Source organism: Denticeps clupeoides, chromosome 15 (assembly GCF_900700375.1).
Source record: "Denticeps clupeoides chromosome 15, fDenClu1.1, whole genome shotgun sequence".
NCBI lineage: Eukaryota > Metazoa > Chordata > Actinopteri > Clupeiformes > Denticipitidae > Denticeps > Denticeps clupeoides.
In genome coordinates, this window is record NC_041721.1 from 2,235,673 (window position 1) to 2,253,527 (window position 17,855).

At 47.1% G+C, this 17,855-nt stretch overlaps 1 protein-coding gene and 1 gene segment (V, D, J or C); one reads left to right on the plus strand and one right to left on the minus strand.

Moving 5' to 3' along the window:
* Positions 1 to 12,840, plus strand: part of arhgef39 (Rho guanine nucleotide exchange factor (GEF) 39) — an 89,593-nt gene extending 76,753 nt beyond the window's left edge. For 2 of the 3 annotated variants that reach the window (XM_028955310.1, XM_028955311.1), the window contains exons 6-12: positions 3,964 to 4,034; positions 5,988 to 6,119; positions 8,653 to 8,882; positions 10,827 to 10,915; positions 11,759 to 11,897; positions 11,974 to 12,083; positions 12,298 to 12,839. In XM_028955310.1, the coding sequence (XP_028811143.1) occupies positions 3,964 to 4,034; positions 5,988 to 6,119; positions 8,653 to 8,882; positions 10,827 to 10,915; positions 11,759 to 11,897; positions 11,974 to 12,083; positions 12,298 to 12,337 (811 nt within the window). In that variant the 3' untranslated portion in view covers positions 12,338 to 12,839. Of the gene's footprint in view, positions 1 to 3,963; positions 4,035 to 5,987; positions 6,120 to 8,652; positions 8,883 to 10,826; positions 10,916 to 11,758; positions 11,898 to 11,973; positions 12,084 to 12,297 lie in introns of all 3 variants that reach the window. The other variant, XM_028955312.1, reaches the window with a different exon arrangement.
* Positions 12,841 to 14,749: 1,909 nt separating this feature from the next.
* LOC114765169 (Ig lambda chain C region-like) lies at positions 14,750 to 16,817 on the minus strand. The segment is given in 4 exon segments: positions 14,750 to 15,149; positions 15,573 to 15,666; positions 16,573 to 16,637; positions 16,769 to 16,817. Coding segments are annotated over 4 exon segments (519 nt in total).
* Between the last annotated feature and the right edge of the window lie 1,038 nt (positions 16,818 to 17,855).

Sequence of the window (17,855 nt, forward strand, 5' to 3'; positions counted from 1 at the left end):
ACGATTCTGTTGGCTGTGACTTCATGCGGTCCTGGTCCCTGCCGTTAATTAGCGCAGCCGGGTGACAAACAGGCCGCAACGTGCCCGAGGACGAGCAAAGTCACGCGCCAGTCCATCTTAATTAGGCCCTGGCGCCACTTTCACTCAGCAACTTGTGTTGGGAACGTGAACGTAGTGGAGATCATTACGTCTTTATAGCCATACGCCGTTGAACTGGTGCTCCAGTTGACAAGCACCTGCACCTGGATGGCCAGCACTCTGCGTTGGTGTGCAGTTGTTTACGGCCTTTTAATGACGTTTTTATCAAGTTTTTTTTTTAAAAAGGGGGAGGAGCCTGTTGTCATGACTGCTCCCCCTGCTTTCTCGTTCTATTTAAATTCGTCAGAACGTCACACTCTACCCTTCTAATAGCCCTTGTACGCAGGGCGGTGGCTGTCACCGATGTGACCACGCCCGCCACCAGCACCGACATGCAGACTATCAGCGTTTCATTCGAGGTATTTCAATCACGGTGAAATTTTACACTCTCTTTGTTCGTATTACTTTCCAACAGCTGAAACGTATGTGAAGAAAAGCATAATGTGCATGAATTTGACGACTGAACGTTCAGCAAAACCCTCGTACTCCTCCTTGGCCTCCCGGCACGAGGGACACGCTATTGTGTGACGATCTTAAGTGGCAAGACACAAGTGCTCAATTTCCCGAGAATCCCGAGATAATCAGCAGCCTCACCTCCTCCCGGGAAACGGCGTAAATTGTTGTCACTTATCACCTCGCAGGACGACGTGAGGCGTCAGCGCCGGAGTCTCGAGGACGGGGGGGCTTAAGAGTGAGGTGGGATGTTGAAATAAAACCGTCTCCTTTTATTAAGAGCCATTTAGTCCCCTAGTGGCTTCCCCTCCTCGCTCACCAGCCACTGGTTTATTTATTAATTCCGGCGTACCTCGCATTTGCCAACGCGCAGGAAGTCAGCCATTCATCCCGCGCGCAGCAGGGAGATGAAGCGATGCAAGATTCACGTGGTTAAACGTTATTACCACACAAAGTTTAACATGCACAACCGCATCAGCAGTCGAGTCGTGTTAAAATAGTTGTACTTGGGTCACGGCGCAGAGTGAAGAGTTAAAGAGCGGTAGTAGCCTAGCGGGTAAACCAGAGGACCACAGAGTTCCAGGTTCAAACCCCACTTCGTGTCCCTGAGCAAGACAATCACTTAACCCTGAGTGTCCCCCCCGACTGTCCCTGTCACTTATGATTGTATAAGGTCTGGATAAGGGTGTGTCGTAAAATGTTTAATGAACCTGAACTTCCGGTCTAAAGTACCTGTCCGTTCCATATGATCCGCTTCATGTAAGTTTGTTTTGGTGTAAAAGTGCTTCACATGTTGTGAAATAGCTTTATTACATACATCAACAAAATCAACATCACTACGATATAATCAATAATGTTCTGCACTTTACCGATGCAACACTGTCCACCTTTTAATTAGAGGTGTGAACCTTCACTGGTCTCACGATTCGATTCGATTACGATTAGCAGTGCCTCGATATCGATGCATCGCGATGCATCCCAGCCATTTTCTACATGGTCACATGATGTTTCCAGATACCAGAGTTAAGGTCTCGTACGCCTGTGTGGGACGCTCTGATTTGCTCCAGAGCAGAAAAACTTGTTACGTCCGCACTCACCTTGTAACAGTTGTATATACTGGTGGTTCTCCTTTAAATGCACACGGCGCTATGTTGTGGGCGGAGTTAATCTTCTGCCCCGGTCCTGATGCAGATAGTCATCTCCACCAAGCAGAGGAACCGAGGTCCTTGTATTATTTCATTTTGTATTACATAAAAGCAGTAATATTTGGTACGTGTGATGTCCAAATTGGTCACGTGAAAATACGTGCAGTGTAAAACTCCTACCCGGAGTGGCGCTGTTCCCAGATCAGGCTGAAATGGAATTCCACGTCATCATGATATTGTTGATTATGTTCTGCACTGCATCGATGCAGAATCGTCCATGTCTGCATCTCGATGCATCGATTATACGATTCATTTTAACACCCCTACCTTTAATCCACGATTAATTTCAGCACCCCTACGAACATTCAAGTCCCCCTGGAGAGTAATTGGGATTCGAACCGGGCACTTTTTACAGCAGTCTTCACAGACCACGCCCTGTAACGGATCTGGCACGCACATGCTCGGAGGGCGAAAGCATTTAAGTGCACTGTGTGCACACGGTGCACACAGTGAAATGTGTTCTCTGCATTAAACCCATCACCCTGAGTGAGCAGTGGGCGGCCATGACAGGCGCCCGGGGAGCAGTGTGTGGGGACGGCTCTTTGCTCAGTGGCACCTTGGCGGACCGGGATTCGAACCGGCAACCTTCTGATTACGGGGTCGCTTCCTTAACCGCTAGGACACCACCGCCCACGTGGCGGCCTGACTGCGAGCGCCCGTTGTCTGTTAATTAGGAACTTGTGCCCTTAATGTGCATACTTACAGTCGAGTAACGAGGCGCTGCTTTAATGGCGCGCCTAACAAACGACCCAACACGCCTCATTTATTTATTATGGGCGGGGCCTGTAATATAAAGGCGCGAGCGTGGCGGTATCTAGGCCGCCGCCGCCGCGCCCGCTCTTCATTAGAATATCTGAACTGTTATAAATACCCCTCAGATTAGCGCATTGTCTCGTTATCTCCTCTTTGCTTTGCCGCTAATGAGCGGGACAGGGCGGCTAAACGAGCGACCGGCGTTTACATTATTCGGAACGCGGCGTAATAATGCTCATTAGGGGCCCCCTTTTTTGTTGCGCCGAGCCGCTAATTAGATTTCCTCTGCACCCCTCTCCGCCGCTAATAAGGCCGCCCGTGCCTGATAACGCCTGTAATGTATTTGTTGCTACAAGATGAGACAAGAAGGGGAAGCGGCGGAGCGGCTTCTCTCTTTTTTTTTTTTTTTTTTTTTTTTTAAGCGTCCCGTAATTGAAGTCGGCTTAATTGGCGCCGTATTTGGGATTCCTCTCATTTCAAAAGGCTAACGCGGCGCCCGTCCCCCTAGCCCCGCCCGCCCGCGAAGGCGTCGCAGGGCCGCGGTGGCACCGGAGTGTCTGTGGACGCCTCCCAGGCTCGCGGTGGCAGAGACGGTCGCAGCGGAAATCAATGTCGCCTGTCGATGGGCGCCAAGGTCACCGCCGAGTGCCTCTGAGCACCTCGCAGGTGACGGGGTTCATAAAGTCGGCTCCTGTTCGGTCTTCCCGCTCCGCTGGTGGGGACTGTTTTATCCGGAACGTCACACGCGGGGTTCTTTTAATCGTTCTTCATGAATTAGTACGTAAATGAATGGATGGGCACAGTCTGGATTTGGCAGATATCCGGAATGAACGCACGGCTCGTGCTCATACACACTCAGAATTCCCTCCGAGGTGATGTTTAAAGCGCCACAACTCGCCGTGTGGTTTTAGCAGGTCTGTAGGCGAGGCCACAGAAATCTCGTCTTCGCGGGCCTGTTGCGGGAGCCCTTTTACGTCCCGCTGCTCCTTGAGGGGCTGTGAGTGGGCGAAATCATCAGCATCACCTTCTGATGGGGGTCATTTCCTTAATGGAGCCTTTTATTCCGCACGTCGTTAATAACCTTTATCTTCAGATGGGCCCGCGATAGCGCAATAATCAATATTTAATTTTTCCTTCCGAGCCATCTATCGGGGTGAGGCCGTGGATCTTGACCCTGTCGGATACGTTTAGCTGTTTGTAGGTGGAATTGTCACTTCGTCTCTCCAGCTGAAGGCTTTGTTCGTCGTCATGGGAAGCCATTTTTCAACAATTTAAAGCGCTTTTTGAAAATGAAAATCTCCGCACCTTCATCCTCTCCTCCTCTGCTTCAGCACCTAAATGGTTTTATTTGTTAAACAGCCACACTAGTTCTAACTAATCTGCAGGCTTCTTTTTTTTTTTTTTTTTTTCTCAGGTACAAACACTTCCTGCGAGACCTGACTGAGAACACCCACCCGGACCACCCCGAGTTCCAGCAGCTTTCAAGTACGACTTCATCTCCACCTTACATGACGATGGTCCCTCGTTCATCAGATCAGATATAACATGATGCATTTTTATTTTAGTAATTTCATATGATTATAGCATCTTTTGCTGCCGTTTTTATCCAGTCGTATGAGGGACTTCGCGAGGATGAATTTCTATAGGTCAAAGTGACGGATCAGTCAGGCCCTTCCTCTGCTGAGCTCTTCCTTCTCCTTCTTCTGGATTCTTCCCTCCGTTTTAGAAACGTCCAGAATGGCACTCGCAGCCGTCGTCATGGCGCTGTGGAGAGACCCTGTTCGCCGCTCATCCACGTTGTTGTCAGTAACTTCACACACGAGACGTTTTTTTTTTTTTTAAGGTGCGAAGCGCGTGAAGCCTCAGCCGGGGTGACTGGCAGCCTTCACCGTCCGATTATCGCTCATTAGTCATTACCGTCACAGTGGAATCTGTCAGGATTAAAAACGCGCCGTGAGTGGGAATCCTCGCCGCGGATTCCGACATAATTAATTGGGACCAGATCAGAGGATATCAAGCGCGCCGCATATGAATATATAAAGACGCTCCGCGCTAATTTCTATCGCCGAACGAGCGGCGAATCTGACTTGAGCACAGGGCACACAAGGAATTATTTATGTGTATCAATTATTATCATCATGCGCCGCGTTCGCGTGCGAATTAAAAGGGCCCCAGCTTCCGAGATGAAGGTAGGCCTCCTCATCCTCTCCTCCACCGTTCCAGAACCTGCCTGGTGTTTGTTGTGGAGGGAATTACGCCTCGGCGCGCCGCAGGAGAGCCCCCGTTCGCTCCCCCGCTCCCTCCACTTTCCGTCCTTTTGTTTCGCGCGGAACCGAGTCGGTTTTAATTGCAGCAATCGGCCCTCTTCAGAGCGCCTGTCAATCACGCGTCGGAAGCGCCACCGCCGCACTCGAACCGGTGGCCCCCGGGTTAATTAAAAAAACTTAACACCGCAACGCGGCCGTTTAAACACACTCGACACACGTGGAGCGGTACGTGATTTCGCCGTGTGATGCCCAGACTATTAAAAAAAAGTAAATCAAATAAGTAAACCGTTTCCCTTCACACCGAATAAAAATAAAAAATGACCCAGTAAGGCCGAGATTAATCAGCGGAGTAAAAATCCAACTTTTCCAACTAAATCCTGACCCCCCCCTCTTAATAACAACGGAGGCGGAGAAATCGCCGCGGCCGCGTCCTGTTCGCTTCTCTAGTCTGGAACAAGCGCGGCTGTTAACAAAGACGTCTTCAAAACGGATTTATTGTTTTATAAAAGTTTATTCATGAGCATTTTTAAACGTTCTTTTAGTTAAGGTGAAATGAGTTATTTAATCATTTAAAATTACCACAAATAAAAGCATCGTTGCGACTGCAGAAGCCCGGCCTGCTTCACCAATCACAGCTGTGTGTTTAAGCCAGTATGGATGGTGCTGTGTGTGTGTGTGTGTGTGTGTGTGTGTGTGTGTGTGTGTGGCCTCTAATTAGAGGCTGTGTAGCTCCAGCCACAGGCACTTCTCCCTCTCCACACACACACACACACACACACACACACAGCCCAGGGCTGCAGATGCATCTCAATCGCGATGTTAAGGATGCGCAGATTCTCACGCCGCAGGTCGTCCACCTACAGATGATGAAAGAGACTCGGCCCCCGCCGACCTGGAGCATTAGCATGTTGCACAACCGCGCAGCAAACCGCGCCGCTTAAACACCGCAACGTTGTCTAGCCGGATGAGGTTTAAATGACGTCTGAGTTGTGGAAAGTGTTAAGTTGAACGTAATCATTCTTTTTTTAAACGATTCGTCGTTCGATTGCATCGAACTGCGTGTTTTTATGTCTATGCACTGGTGTGTGTGTGTGTGTGTGTGTGTGTGTGTGTGTGTGTGTGTGTGTGTGTGTGTTCGGTTATTCACTCCCCTTCTCTGGCCTCGCTGCAGGGGCCGTGCGGGCGGTCTCCGAGGTGGCTCAGCGCGTCCAGGACAACGCCCGCAGCCACGACAACCACCTGCAGCTGCGGCGGGTGCAGAAACTGCTGAAGGGGCGAAAGACCAAGGTGCTGCCGGCTCCAGGTTGGTGCTTGTGATCAGCGATTCCTTTCATCTCTCTCTCTCCCTCCCTCCCTCTCAGGCGTCTGGAGGGAGGGAGGGACGGGCGGAGCGGGGCGGTGCGGTGAAAGTGAGCGGAAGGGAAGTTATTTGGAGGGGGGGGTGGGTGGAAAGGAGAGATGCCCGGCAGCGTCTAGATGAGCGAGCGCTCGATTTCGCGACGCAAACAACGAAATTAGCAGCGTCCTGACTGATCCGGGCTCCCAACCGGGGAACCTTCCCCGTCCCCGTCACTACCTGTGGAGCGTGGCCCTTTGTTCCCGGTCGCGCGTCCCTGGAGGAAACCCCACGTGCACAACAACAGACTAGATGGAGGAACGGGGGGAATGGAAAAGAGAAGCCGGGAAGGAGTCTTGCGATGCCTCGGCCTGCCAATCTCCCCCAGGACCAATTAGCGCCTCTCCTCATCTTGTGGGCCGGCAGGCTGGGTGTGTGTGTGTGTGTGTGTGTGTGTGTGTGTGAGGAGTCTGGCGGTGAATAACCAACGAGCAGCGGGCTCATTTCACTCTGATGGGGATGTGAGCGGCTTTAAGGAGCTCGCTCTCGTCCCGTTTCCAGCCCAGAACACGCCCCCTCCGTCCAACCGCGGCCCCTTTCAGCGCCGGGAGTCCCGCCACTCCGCCTGGCACCGACTGCCACCCGCCGAATCCTGAGATGTGGGTAAACTGGGATCAGGAGAAGCCGGGATCGATGGGATGTCGATACGCCAGACAGTCTGTCTGTTTCCTCCGAGTGTGTGGTGGCCCCTGGTCGGGAGCGGGTCGTATTGATCATGTGACCAGCACTTTCCTACCCATAATAATTGATCACTGACACTGTTGTCTTCAGTGTTGCCAGATTGGGAATTTTTTAATCTAATATTTAAAATTTGTGCTTTTCTGACTGCCATGTTTAGATTCAGCTACATTTTTTGTGTATATACAGTACAGGCCAAAAGTTTGGACACCTTCTCATTCAACGCGTTTTCTTTATTTTCATGACCATTTACGTTGGTAGATTCTTACTGAAGGCATCAAAACTATGAATGAACACATGTGGAGTTATGTACTTAACAAAAAGTGGAGACCTGACCTCCACAGTCACCGGACCTGAACCCAATCCAGATGGTTTGGGGTGAGCTGGACCAACAAGTGCTAAACACCTCTGGGAACTCCTTCAAGACTGTTGGAGAACCATTTCAGGTGACGACCTCTTGAAGCTCAACGAGAGAATGCCAAGAGTGTGCAAAGCAGTAATCAGAGCAAAGAAACTATAATATAAAACCTGTTTTCAGGTTTTTTTTTTTTTTATGCCTTCAGTGAGAATCTACCAATTCTTCATGAAAATAAAGAAAACACGTCGAATGAGAAGGTGTCCAAACTTTTGGCCTGTACTGTGTATACACACACACACACACACACACACACACATAAATATATATAAATATATATATATATATTTTTACACTGACATTCTAAAAAGTCTGAATCTCCACGTTTGAGTTCTGACGTTTAAAAGTGAGCTCCCACTGCTCACAGCTTCCATGGAAGAGCCATCAAAACAGCGTCCTATCAAACAAAGTCCACTCCACATTAACAGCCATGGTGCTGGCGGTCACCCCTTCTCCCCCACGCCGTGTCCTTTTATGCCGTTCTTGATGTCTAGACGGGCCACGCGAGGAGGTCCGGCCGTCTTTGTAGCGCAACCTTTAGCACCTCTCCAACCGCCAGGCCTTTGTAGCGGAGCGAAAGGTGTTCTTTGACAAGGGAGGTTGAAAGCGTTCGGACGCGGAGACGGGAGTCCGACTTCCTGCTCTTTAAACTGTACTGGATCACACCCAGACTCAAAAAAAAAAAAAGCATTAGGTCTTATTTGTTACTAGGCTTAAATCTGAGATGTTCTGGACCATTTGACCAGTGCGACGATGTATTACCCCAACAAAAGCACATGACCACTACTTTCCTCTGCATGAGAAGTGATGATCCTCCCTGACATATATAAAATAGTATAAAACTATATATTTTTATAAGTCATGTTTTCCACACGTACAAGCCCCGCCCTTTACGTAAATATAGCAGTGATGTCACGCATTGAACACACCTCACAAATATGCAGGGGATTCACTTATAAAGAGTTCGCTTAACAAGTCCAAGTAATGTAACGAACCCATTAAAAGCGTAAAAATCCAATTTGCACACGCTGAACGCGAGTATCTCTAAATGCCTTCGCTCCTCCGACATATTAAACCCGTGACATTTTAAAAGCAATACGACCTTAACTTGACCCCGCCGCTAATCACAGAAAGGTTGTCTATTACTAAGGACGTCCAATTGGAGCCCTCAGCTACGGCGGTCTCCAGAGCTGCAATCTCGCCGTCCGGGCAATTAAGGAGCCTTCGGCAGGGTTGGAATTTCATCTTATCTATCCAAATGTCAGCTTTTAATTTAATACCTGTCATATGAGTGTCAATCACAGGGAGAGGAGTTCTGACCGCTTCACGGCGTCTCTGTCTCCCCAGGACGCTGGTACATCCGGGAGGGCTGGTTGAAGCTGGTGCCGCTGAAGGGCGCCGATGCCAAGCCCAAGATGTTCTTCCTGTTCTCGGACATCCTGCTGCAGACGAAGCCCTGCAGCCCCATGCACCCCACCAGCGGGGACAAGTTCTCCTGCCAGCACGTCTACCCGCTCCGGGACTGCACCGTGGACAAAGTCTTCGGCCACACCAAGAGCCGGGGCGGCCTGATCAGCGTAGGTGTCCGCGGCCCTCTTCCGCGTGACGAATCACGTCTGAATCGGAGGCTTCATGAAAGATTCAGTCGTCGGGCTCAGAACGGAGCCGTTTATGCCAAGAGTGGCTTCTCCTTATCAATATTCATTTGGTTTACTTGTTCCACACATGTTCTAGCTTGCCCGCAAGGTCTGTTCACCTGAGAAAATATTCATTTTCAACTTTTTCCTCATTTAACGTTTGGGCACAAACTCCGATGTAAATGTTATTAGAAATATATATTGTAAATACAGGAAAGTGGTAGTGGCCTAGTGTGTAACGCACTCGCCTATAAACCAGACGACCACAGAGTCCCAGGTTCGAACCCCACTTACTACCATTGTGTCCGTGAGCAAGACACTTAACCCAGAGTGTCTCCAGGGGGGGGACTCTGTCCCTGTAACTGCTGACTCTAAGATAAGGTATAAATTACCTAAATGTAAATTAAGTGGATCTGAAAGCTGATCTACGAGTTCCTTCGTCACAGCAGATTCACGGGTTCACTGCATCTGTTCCAGCACCTTTTCAAGCAGTTACTACAGACCAACAAGTATTAAAAAAACGGCTAAATACTCTGTTTCAAGCAGCATCTTGTTGTAAAAGGGTCTGATTGTGGGCACGGTGAAATAGTTCATCACTGTCAGAAGGCGGTAGGGTTTAATTTTTTTTAGCCAATCAGAATAGCATTTTAAATCTAGCCTCTCTCCCCCTTCCCCACATCACGACCTGTTCATAGGTCACAGTGACGATGTGGGACGTTGTTTTTTTTTTTATCTAAACTGTTATGAATTATACAGTCAGCTTCTCTGAACAGTTTTTAAAATCAATTTATTTATAAGATTTTATTAATAACAGATGGCTGCCACCACGCAGCCCTGGTTACCGTGACGACCGGCAACAGCAGCATAACGACAGATGAGCTCGCTCAACGTTGACGGACGGCAGTCCGATGTTGGAAACCTCTTTCTTCCTCGCTGCCGTCTCTTCCTGTTCCGCCGTGAATACATCTTCCCGAGGCCTCGCCGCCACCGTCATCATCGCCGGCATCGTTATCTAATGGCCAGAAATGGCATTTCATTAGCCCGTTATCCAGGACTCAATAGCATTAGGCCTAATTTCTCATAAGGACACATTATTGATCTCGGACCTGGATGAAGGGGAGAGGCTGTCAGCTCTCCAGACCTCTCCTCATCTGTGCCATGAAGAATTAAAGGCAAATTAAATTTGACAGCTGGAAATGCCACGGCAATCTATATGCAAAGTTTGAGGATGGGTGGGGCGTTGTGAAAATCTCCAGCGCTGTGGGCGGCGGCGGAGGAGGAAGATGAAGAAATGTCTCTGTTTCCTCCCCTTTCACCGCACTGTTGGAATTTTACCCCAACATCTGTGACCGATTCCCTTTGATGTAGAAATAGTCAAGTGCTCCGCCGTTTCCGACTATACAAAGTCATTTCTACCTAAAAGGGTCAGATAATTACCGCGTGGGAGAGGAAGCTCGCCCCCCGAACGCAGTGGTCTGGCCCAGAATTAAATAAAACTTATGAGGATGAGACATTTAAATCTTAATCCAGTTAATATGTGAAATCCAGATGTTTTTACCAGGTATCTTGCCTTTACCTTGTCATACCTGACTCTCCAGCATTAATAAAGATGTAAAGACAGTCATTGAGACCGTCGATCGAACCTCCCGGATCTCCCAGGTCCGGGTGAAAGGTCATTTTAATTTTTCCGGACCCTGATTATGACCGCTTTTACTGGATCCTGTTTTAATGACTGCGAGATGAAGCTTGTTTGGACCCTTCTTGGTGGCGGTGGCCGGTTTTCGGTCCTGAAACTGGTCTTCTGGCGCCCTCTAGTGGTCAGAGTTGCTCCACAATTTTTATCTGACTTTTGGTCCGTCTGTCCGTCCGTCTCTTCTTCTTTAGTTGACGTTCCCCAAAGCCAAGCTGCTGCTGATGTCCAGTGACCAGGAGGACATCAGCGACTGGTTCCAGAGCCTCTCGCTGGCCGTTGGGTACGTTGTGTTTAAGTTTCTTCTGTGACCCCAGCTCGTCCCCCACCTGTCCCTGCTGGAAGGCATGTTTGGCTTAGCGTTAGCACTCCTACTAGCCCTTCGCTGGGGACGGCCAGTGCTCTTGTGGCTAATTAGTTCATCACCCTGTCACAGTGACAGCGGGGGGTCAGAGCCAGAGAGACCCCATCACCTCCCCCATTGTCACACCAGGGAGGTGGCTGGAGCAGAAGTTGCTCCTCACTCTCGGGCCTCGGGGACGACAATTAGCGGAGACACCAGCGGGTGAGCAGGAGTCCCGAGACAGGAAGTGATGGTGCCAGTTCCTCTGATGACTGTTAACTTCACCCAAACAGCAGCAGACTTTTCCAGGTGTCATTTTACAACGTCCATAATGTTTAGAGCAGCGGTCCCTTCAAATGAAAGAAACCAGCGTCTCAAGTGAAGCCGTTATGGTTTTATTTCTAAAACAGGGTCATTTTTTTTATAATTAGTGGTGAAAATGTACAGTTTCATCACGTCTTTAACTTCATCTTATAGTGTGAATTATTAACGGAAGAACGCAGTAGTACTGTAGATTAAGTCTGTGTCCGCTTTATTATGTACGGCAGCTAATTAACACAAATAGGCGAAGCAGAGAAGTACATGACTGCAGGCTGGTACAAAAACGTAACGGCAACGCCGGATCCCACGACGCAGTTTCACATGAAATGTCACCCGACCTAAAACGTGCCCATGGATCACCGAAGAGCAGGAGTTATACAGAATTAGAACAGTCTGTGGCATTTTTTGGCATTTTAAATAAATTTGGTATTATTTACTCGTGATCTTCTCCCGTCGTTTCAGTCGCCTGACGTCCAAAAGCACGGTGGTGAACCGGAGGGATGAGCTGTGCAGGAGACCACTGAGGTCAGCAGCCGAGAGCCCGAGCGCCGGTCCCAGCCCCGCCCCAGAAAATCACCAACCCGGGAGGAAGAGGCTGATGGTCAGTTTTTTAGAACGAAAATGCGGTCTCTGGTTATTGGTTTTAGTGGTGCGTCAGTGTCCTGTGTCCCCCGTAGACAACCACAGAGGCCGGCGCTGGCGGTCAGGCGACGGCAACAGGACCTCCGGAGACCGAAGAGACCGAGGGCAGCACCTCCAAAAGAATGAAGCTCGCCGTCGCGCCCGGGTACGACATCCGAGCGAAGCGTGGGTCCATCTGGGACCTGAGATTCAGTTCATTTTCATTAAGGTCCAGTCATTGTCCTGTACTGGTTACATTTTTATATAATTTTTGTAATAAAACTGCTAGATCAGTTCTCTGAGCTTTTCTTGTATATTTGCCGCTTTATGTCGATCCTCGTATGCCGCATGTTCGTTATAGCCCATCTGTCTGGTTGCAGGTCCCAGCAGTCGTCTGGCTTGAGCTGCACCATCCTGTGATGGGGGCCGGAGGTCACCCAGAGGTCACCAGTAAACCACCGAACCAAGGGCGTCTCCGGGGATCTGCTTTATAATTGTGCATTTGCTTTTATAATTTCTATTTCACTTTTAAAGCTGCAATACCAAACAGAGCTGGATGGATGGAGGCTGATCTAGATCGATGATGTTACAGGAATTTCTATCAGTTTTTTTTATTGTGTGTGTGTGTGTGTGTGATATCTTTGCTGCAGATTTAATATTGGTCATTTCTAGTTCCTGCTCGTGCTTTTGGGAAGGGAGGGAATGTGCAATCGGGGGAATGTTATTCCAGGAGTTCACTACTGAAGCGTCCTCACCTGGAATCGGCAGGGCCGAGAGAGATTTCTCCTGTTTATACGTCCGGCTTCATTAACCCAGCATTTACTGATGCTTTTTTTTATGTCTTTATTCTATATATTCATTCAGAAATGTGTGTTTTTCCCCTGAGATCTACACTGGCCTGGTGTTGCTACTGGAAACTACATTCCAAAAATGAAAAATAAATTCCGTTTCACCATGAAGCAGAAAAAATTTGCACAAATATGCAGTTGTGTACGTTTCTTTGGCTCTGCTGCCCTCATGTGGTGCAGTTTTATTTATTTATTTATTTATTTTTAGCGATTGCATGAAGTTGCATGAAAAAAAATCAGAGCAAAATCTCTATAAATATATTATTATTTTTTTATTATACTTATAAAAGTTTTTTTTTTTTTTAATCTGTAACTGGTTCATCAGCTGCTGTTTCAGATTCTCTGGATCCACATGCTGTCGTGTTTCAGTAACCGCTGTGGAACCTAAATAGTCATAATTAGATCTTAGATGCATACTGCATGTCACACACACCACAGGTTTGCATTTATAAATTTTTCCCCTGTGACTAACCTGAAAGTGAAGTGATTGTCATTGTGAAACGTGTCTTCTGCTTTTAACCATCACCCATGGTGAACAGTGGGCAACCATGACAGGGGTGATCTAGGGGACGGGACCTTCATCAAGGGCAACCTTCTGATTATGGGTCCATTTCCTTACCCGCTAGGCGACCTCTGCCCCAACCTGCATGCATCTTCAGTCGTGTGCGAGCGTAAAGAGCATATGAACGTTGCTGCCGATTCTCGCTTCCTCTGCTGAAGTGAAACGCAAGTTGGACCCGGACCGTTGTAGGTTGATCTTATTTGCATGGCCGGGGTCAGCAGAGCAGATCTTTGCCCAGCTGTTCTACAGGTTCTGCGGGCGATCCTGTACAACTGGCCGAAAGGTCCAGAAACCGTCTGATCTTATTCTCCAGCGTGCGAAGGGTGATCAGCTGCCTGAAGAATCCAGGAATTACGATTATCGTCAAGTTTTATTTCTTGAACAAATTTAAACACCGACAGCCAAAAACGTAAAAACCAGACAGTTTTGCAAATGGAACAATCACTTAGCCAGAATGAAATGCTTTAATGCTTTAAACAAGATTTAAAAGTTTCCAATGCAGGAGAATAACAGAGACAACTGAAAAGGCCTCATCACGTCCCAGCCACTGATCATAGGAGTTTCCCAGAGGACCTTGGTCCATTACAGGGATGAGTAAGTTCACAGCAGGCTTTAAAATCAACCCTCAATCCTGTGGAAGGAGGCCACAAGCAGCAAAATATGCTCCATTTTCCAGTTAGAAACCTGGACGCTGCAGAGTCAGGTAGAATATTTACATTTATTGCCCTTAACCAGAGCGACTTACAATCAGTAGTTACAGGGACAGTCCCCCCCTGGAGACACTCAGGTTTAATTGTCTTGCTCAGGGACACAATGGTAGTAAGTGGGATTTGAACCTGGGTCTTCTGGTTCACAGGCGAGTGTTAACCACTAGGCTACTACCAACCACAGTAGAAGGTAGAAGTTGTTCAACATGCTTTTCAGTAAAGATTTATCCTGTTATTGGTGTTCAAATCTTTATGAGATGAAAAGACAAGTGAAACTGCAGCCATGTGACCCTGAAAGTTGTAGATTTGGACTTGATGATATTTGCATGGCTGCGCTCCACTTCTTCTCCAACTCTGAGAATAGAGCAGCTCTCCGACCAGATGTTCATCACACACAACAGATATACAAAAAGGGAGAAATGTTCATAGTTATTACTGACTGTGCTGACCACTATTTATAACATTAATATTAGTAATCACTTTAGTTTTATTATTATTATTAGATACCTGTATAAGCTGCATCTCTAATATAATATACTAATAATAATCATACATGACTAGAATATTATTCTGATGGATTTCTTTTGAAAGCCACTGTGAGAAGATTGTCCCACATTAGAGATTTACTGATGAATATGTATGGATGAGAATATTTTCTATATTCTGATTTACAGATCAGTGTTATTGTTGTAATAAAGCGACAGTCCAGACATGCTGAAATGGACTAAAATTATATTTTATTGTGTCAGTAAGAACATGGATCATGATAAAGATAAATGTGCAGGGTCTGGGGCGGAGTGGACGCTACTCAGGACAGTCGGCCGTCCCCAGTGCTGCAGTGACCGGTAACACTGAGCTGTGGGACGCCTGACAGGAGACCTCTTTGGCGCTGGACCACTCCTCAGCGGTCAGAGTCAGGGAGCTGCTCCAACTGTACAGACCGTCCTTCTCCATCACGCCCGGACTGAACGCCCCAGTCCTGCTGCTCCCGTCCACCGTCCAGCTCAGGGTCCAGTCTGACGGGAAGCCCCTATTGGCCAGACAGAGCAGCGAATGCTGAGTGGACAGCTCATCTCTGGTGGGGGACAGGATGGTCACCGTGGGACGTGTTCTTGCTGAAAGAGGAGTCAGAGTCAGACAGGAGTAGCGGTGGAGGGACGATCCAACTGGGACCAGTTCAACTGTACTGCTGCTGTACTGGTCATTCTCCAGCGACCAGACATCATCATCATCATCACATGCAATTTATCTTCATCATTATACTTCTATTCAGCTGGGAGATCCGTTTAAATCCAAAGTTTCTTTCTGTTTCTACACCATCTTCATTAGTAGTAGAATTTCAACAGCAACATGAGGATCTGCTGCTGATTTCAGATCATAAAATACTTGGATGATGGTCAGAAGTTTAATTTAATTATAATAAAAAAAATTGTTATAGAAAATATTGAACATTTTCTATACAGCATATTTAGACTAAAGTTGAAAATGATATTTTATCAGAACACACAGACAAACTCACACAGAAGTGAAAAACTTACTTCCAACATTGAGGCTGGTGCCGCCACCAAAAGTGTACCACAGTGGTACAGTTCCTACTTCTGGTCGTACAAAAACCTGCCCTGCAGCCTGCAGCTTTTATAAAGACGCATCTACAGTAGAAACACAGAATTATATTTATACACCAGATACTAGAGCATCTCAGAATATTATCTATTAAAATATGATTAAAAAGCTCATTTGTTTCTGTAATGTAGCTCAAAACATAAACCTTCGACCCTTCAGTCCCAACTAATAACTGAGGTTATTTTCATTAGTAATGAAATATTCTAATAAAGTTTTTGTACTAGTACTAGTTTACTAGTAGACTAGACTAGAGACTAAAATACTCACCTGTTCACTTAAACACACTAACAAGAGTCTAATTCTATCTGGACCAGACACATTTACATTTACAGAAATAAGATCAAATATGAAACTAATCACACTGGCAGGGAAAGGTCACTAAAAGACAAGATCTGATCAAAACTGGTCACATTTTCAGATTTTTTAAATTCAGGGTAAAATCTGTGACCTTGAGTCTGAACTTCACGACTGAAAGTGAAGGATCCTTCAGCATCACTGGTCCAGTTTTAGTCTTATTTCACTTTTCAGGAGTTTAAATAAAGTTAATTTGCTATAAATAATGAAATAATGGGTGTTTTGTGCAGATATTTGTGTATTTGATCCACCCCCTGAGTTCTACTTCTCAGTGGTTCCTGCTGGTTCCTCATCATGAGGTTTTTGTACAGAGCTCTACAACTGTGTGAACGGGACGTTGTTCCTCTGCTGACAGTAATAAACTCCAGCATCTTCACCCCAGACTCCACTTATGGTCAAAGTGAAATCTTCACCATATCCAGCACCACTGAATCGTTCTGGTATCCCATCATGACGAGTTGTTGCATATGTAATCAGGATTTTAGGAGCTTCTCCAGGTTTCTGGAGGTACCAGTGTAGGTACTCATCGGTAGCCCTATCTGCTTTACAGTTGATCTTAACTTTATCTCCAGGCTGAGCCACATGGACAGCAGGACTCTGAGTCAGGATGGTGTCTCCTGTACATCCTGACATGAAGAGAACATTTTCATCAGGAACACAGTTGAACTCTGAGCTGTAAAAACTTCTTCAATTCAATAAATTCATCAGAGAAAAATCCATCACTGTGTCCCCATCACTGTGCAGACTGAGAACCTACCGTAGATGTAGAAGAACAGCGTCCAGATGAAGATGTTGACCAGAGTCATGGTTCCTCAGTCATAAAGTGTGAAAGGTCTCCAGATCTGCTCCATAAGTACCTGCAGCCCCCTGAGTCCTGCCATGTAAAGCGCTGCTCTATGTAAATCCTCTTCCTGAGTGACACCATCTGTCACACCAGCACTTCCTCCACCTCCCTCTGCTCCACTGGGGTGTGGTTCTGCTGTTCCACCACTTCATCCTGGTTTCAGACAGAAGTTAGAAGAAAAGAGCTCAGACCTGCGCCTCTTTTTATTTGAGGGTCTTGGAGTGAAACCTCTGGTCTGGAGATCTTCTAAACCAGTGGAGTTTGGGCCTCAACTCTACACTCATCATCTGCTCAGCAGATCAAGATGAATTGATCTTCTCTTTCTGTCAAGTTCACACACCAACTGCTGTCCTTCTTTATTCTGCTGTGCATTTATTCAATTGAAAACTGCAAGTAAGATGAAGATGATATAAAAGTATGAATTTATTGTCGTACGTGGGCGCCTGCAGCTGCCATGAACACGGCTGATTAACAGGTCTAATCGTGCTCAGATGAAGCTTGTTGAGTGGGAACCATTAGGCCCTGTTATATACAGAAGAGAAGCCACTGAAAAACGTGGCTACTGTAAGATGGGACATTCTGCTGGGCCACAATGTTTCTGCAGCTTTTGTATTGTGGAGAGGCCCATAACCTCTTGCTTCTCCATATCTTTGTCAAACGGCATTACAGCATTTAGCAGCCGTCCCCCGAACAAAAGGTGTGAAGCGCCAGCCATGTGTTTTAAGATCCCCCACTCTCTTTGTCGGGAGACAGGACAGAAACAACTAATTCTGAGTGGTCTGTGGCAACTTCCTGGGAGTCAAATGTATAAAAGGAATTTCTCTCGTGGTCTCTGGACTTCCATTTTCTTTTCCTTTGGGAGCTGAAGGGAATCTTCCCATCAGTGCCTGATTCTTTTCTATTAACCTATTTTTCTCCTTTTCTCCTCTCTCTTTCCCTAGCTTTTCTCCTTCCTTTTCATTTTGGTTTTCTCTGTAACATTGGTACCTTTTTACTTACA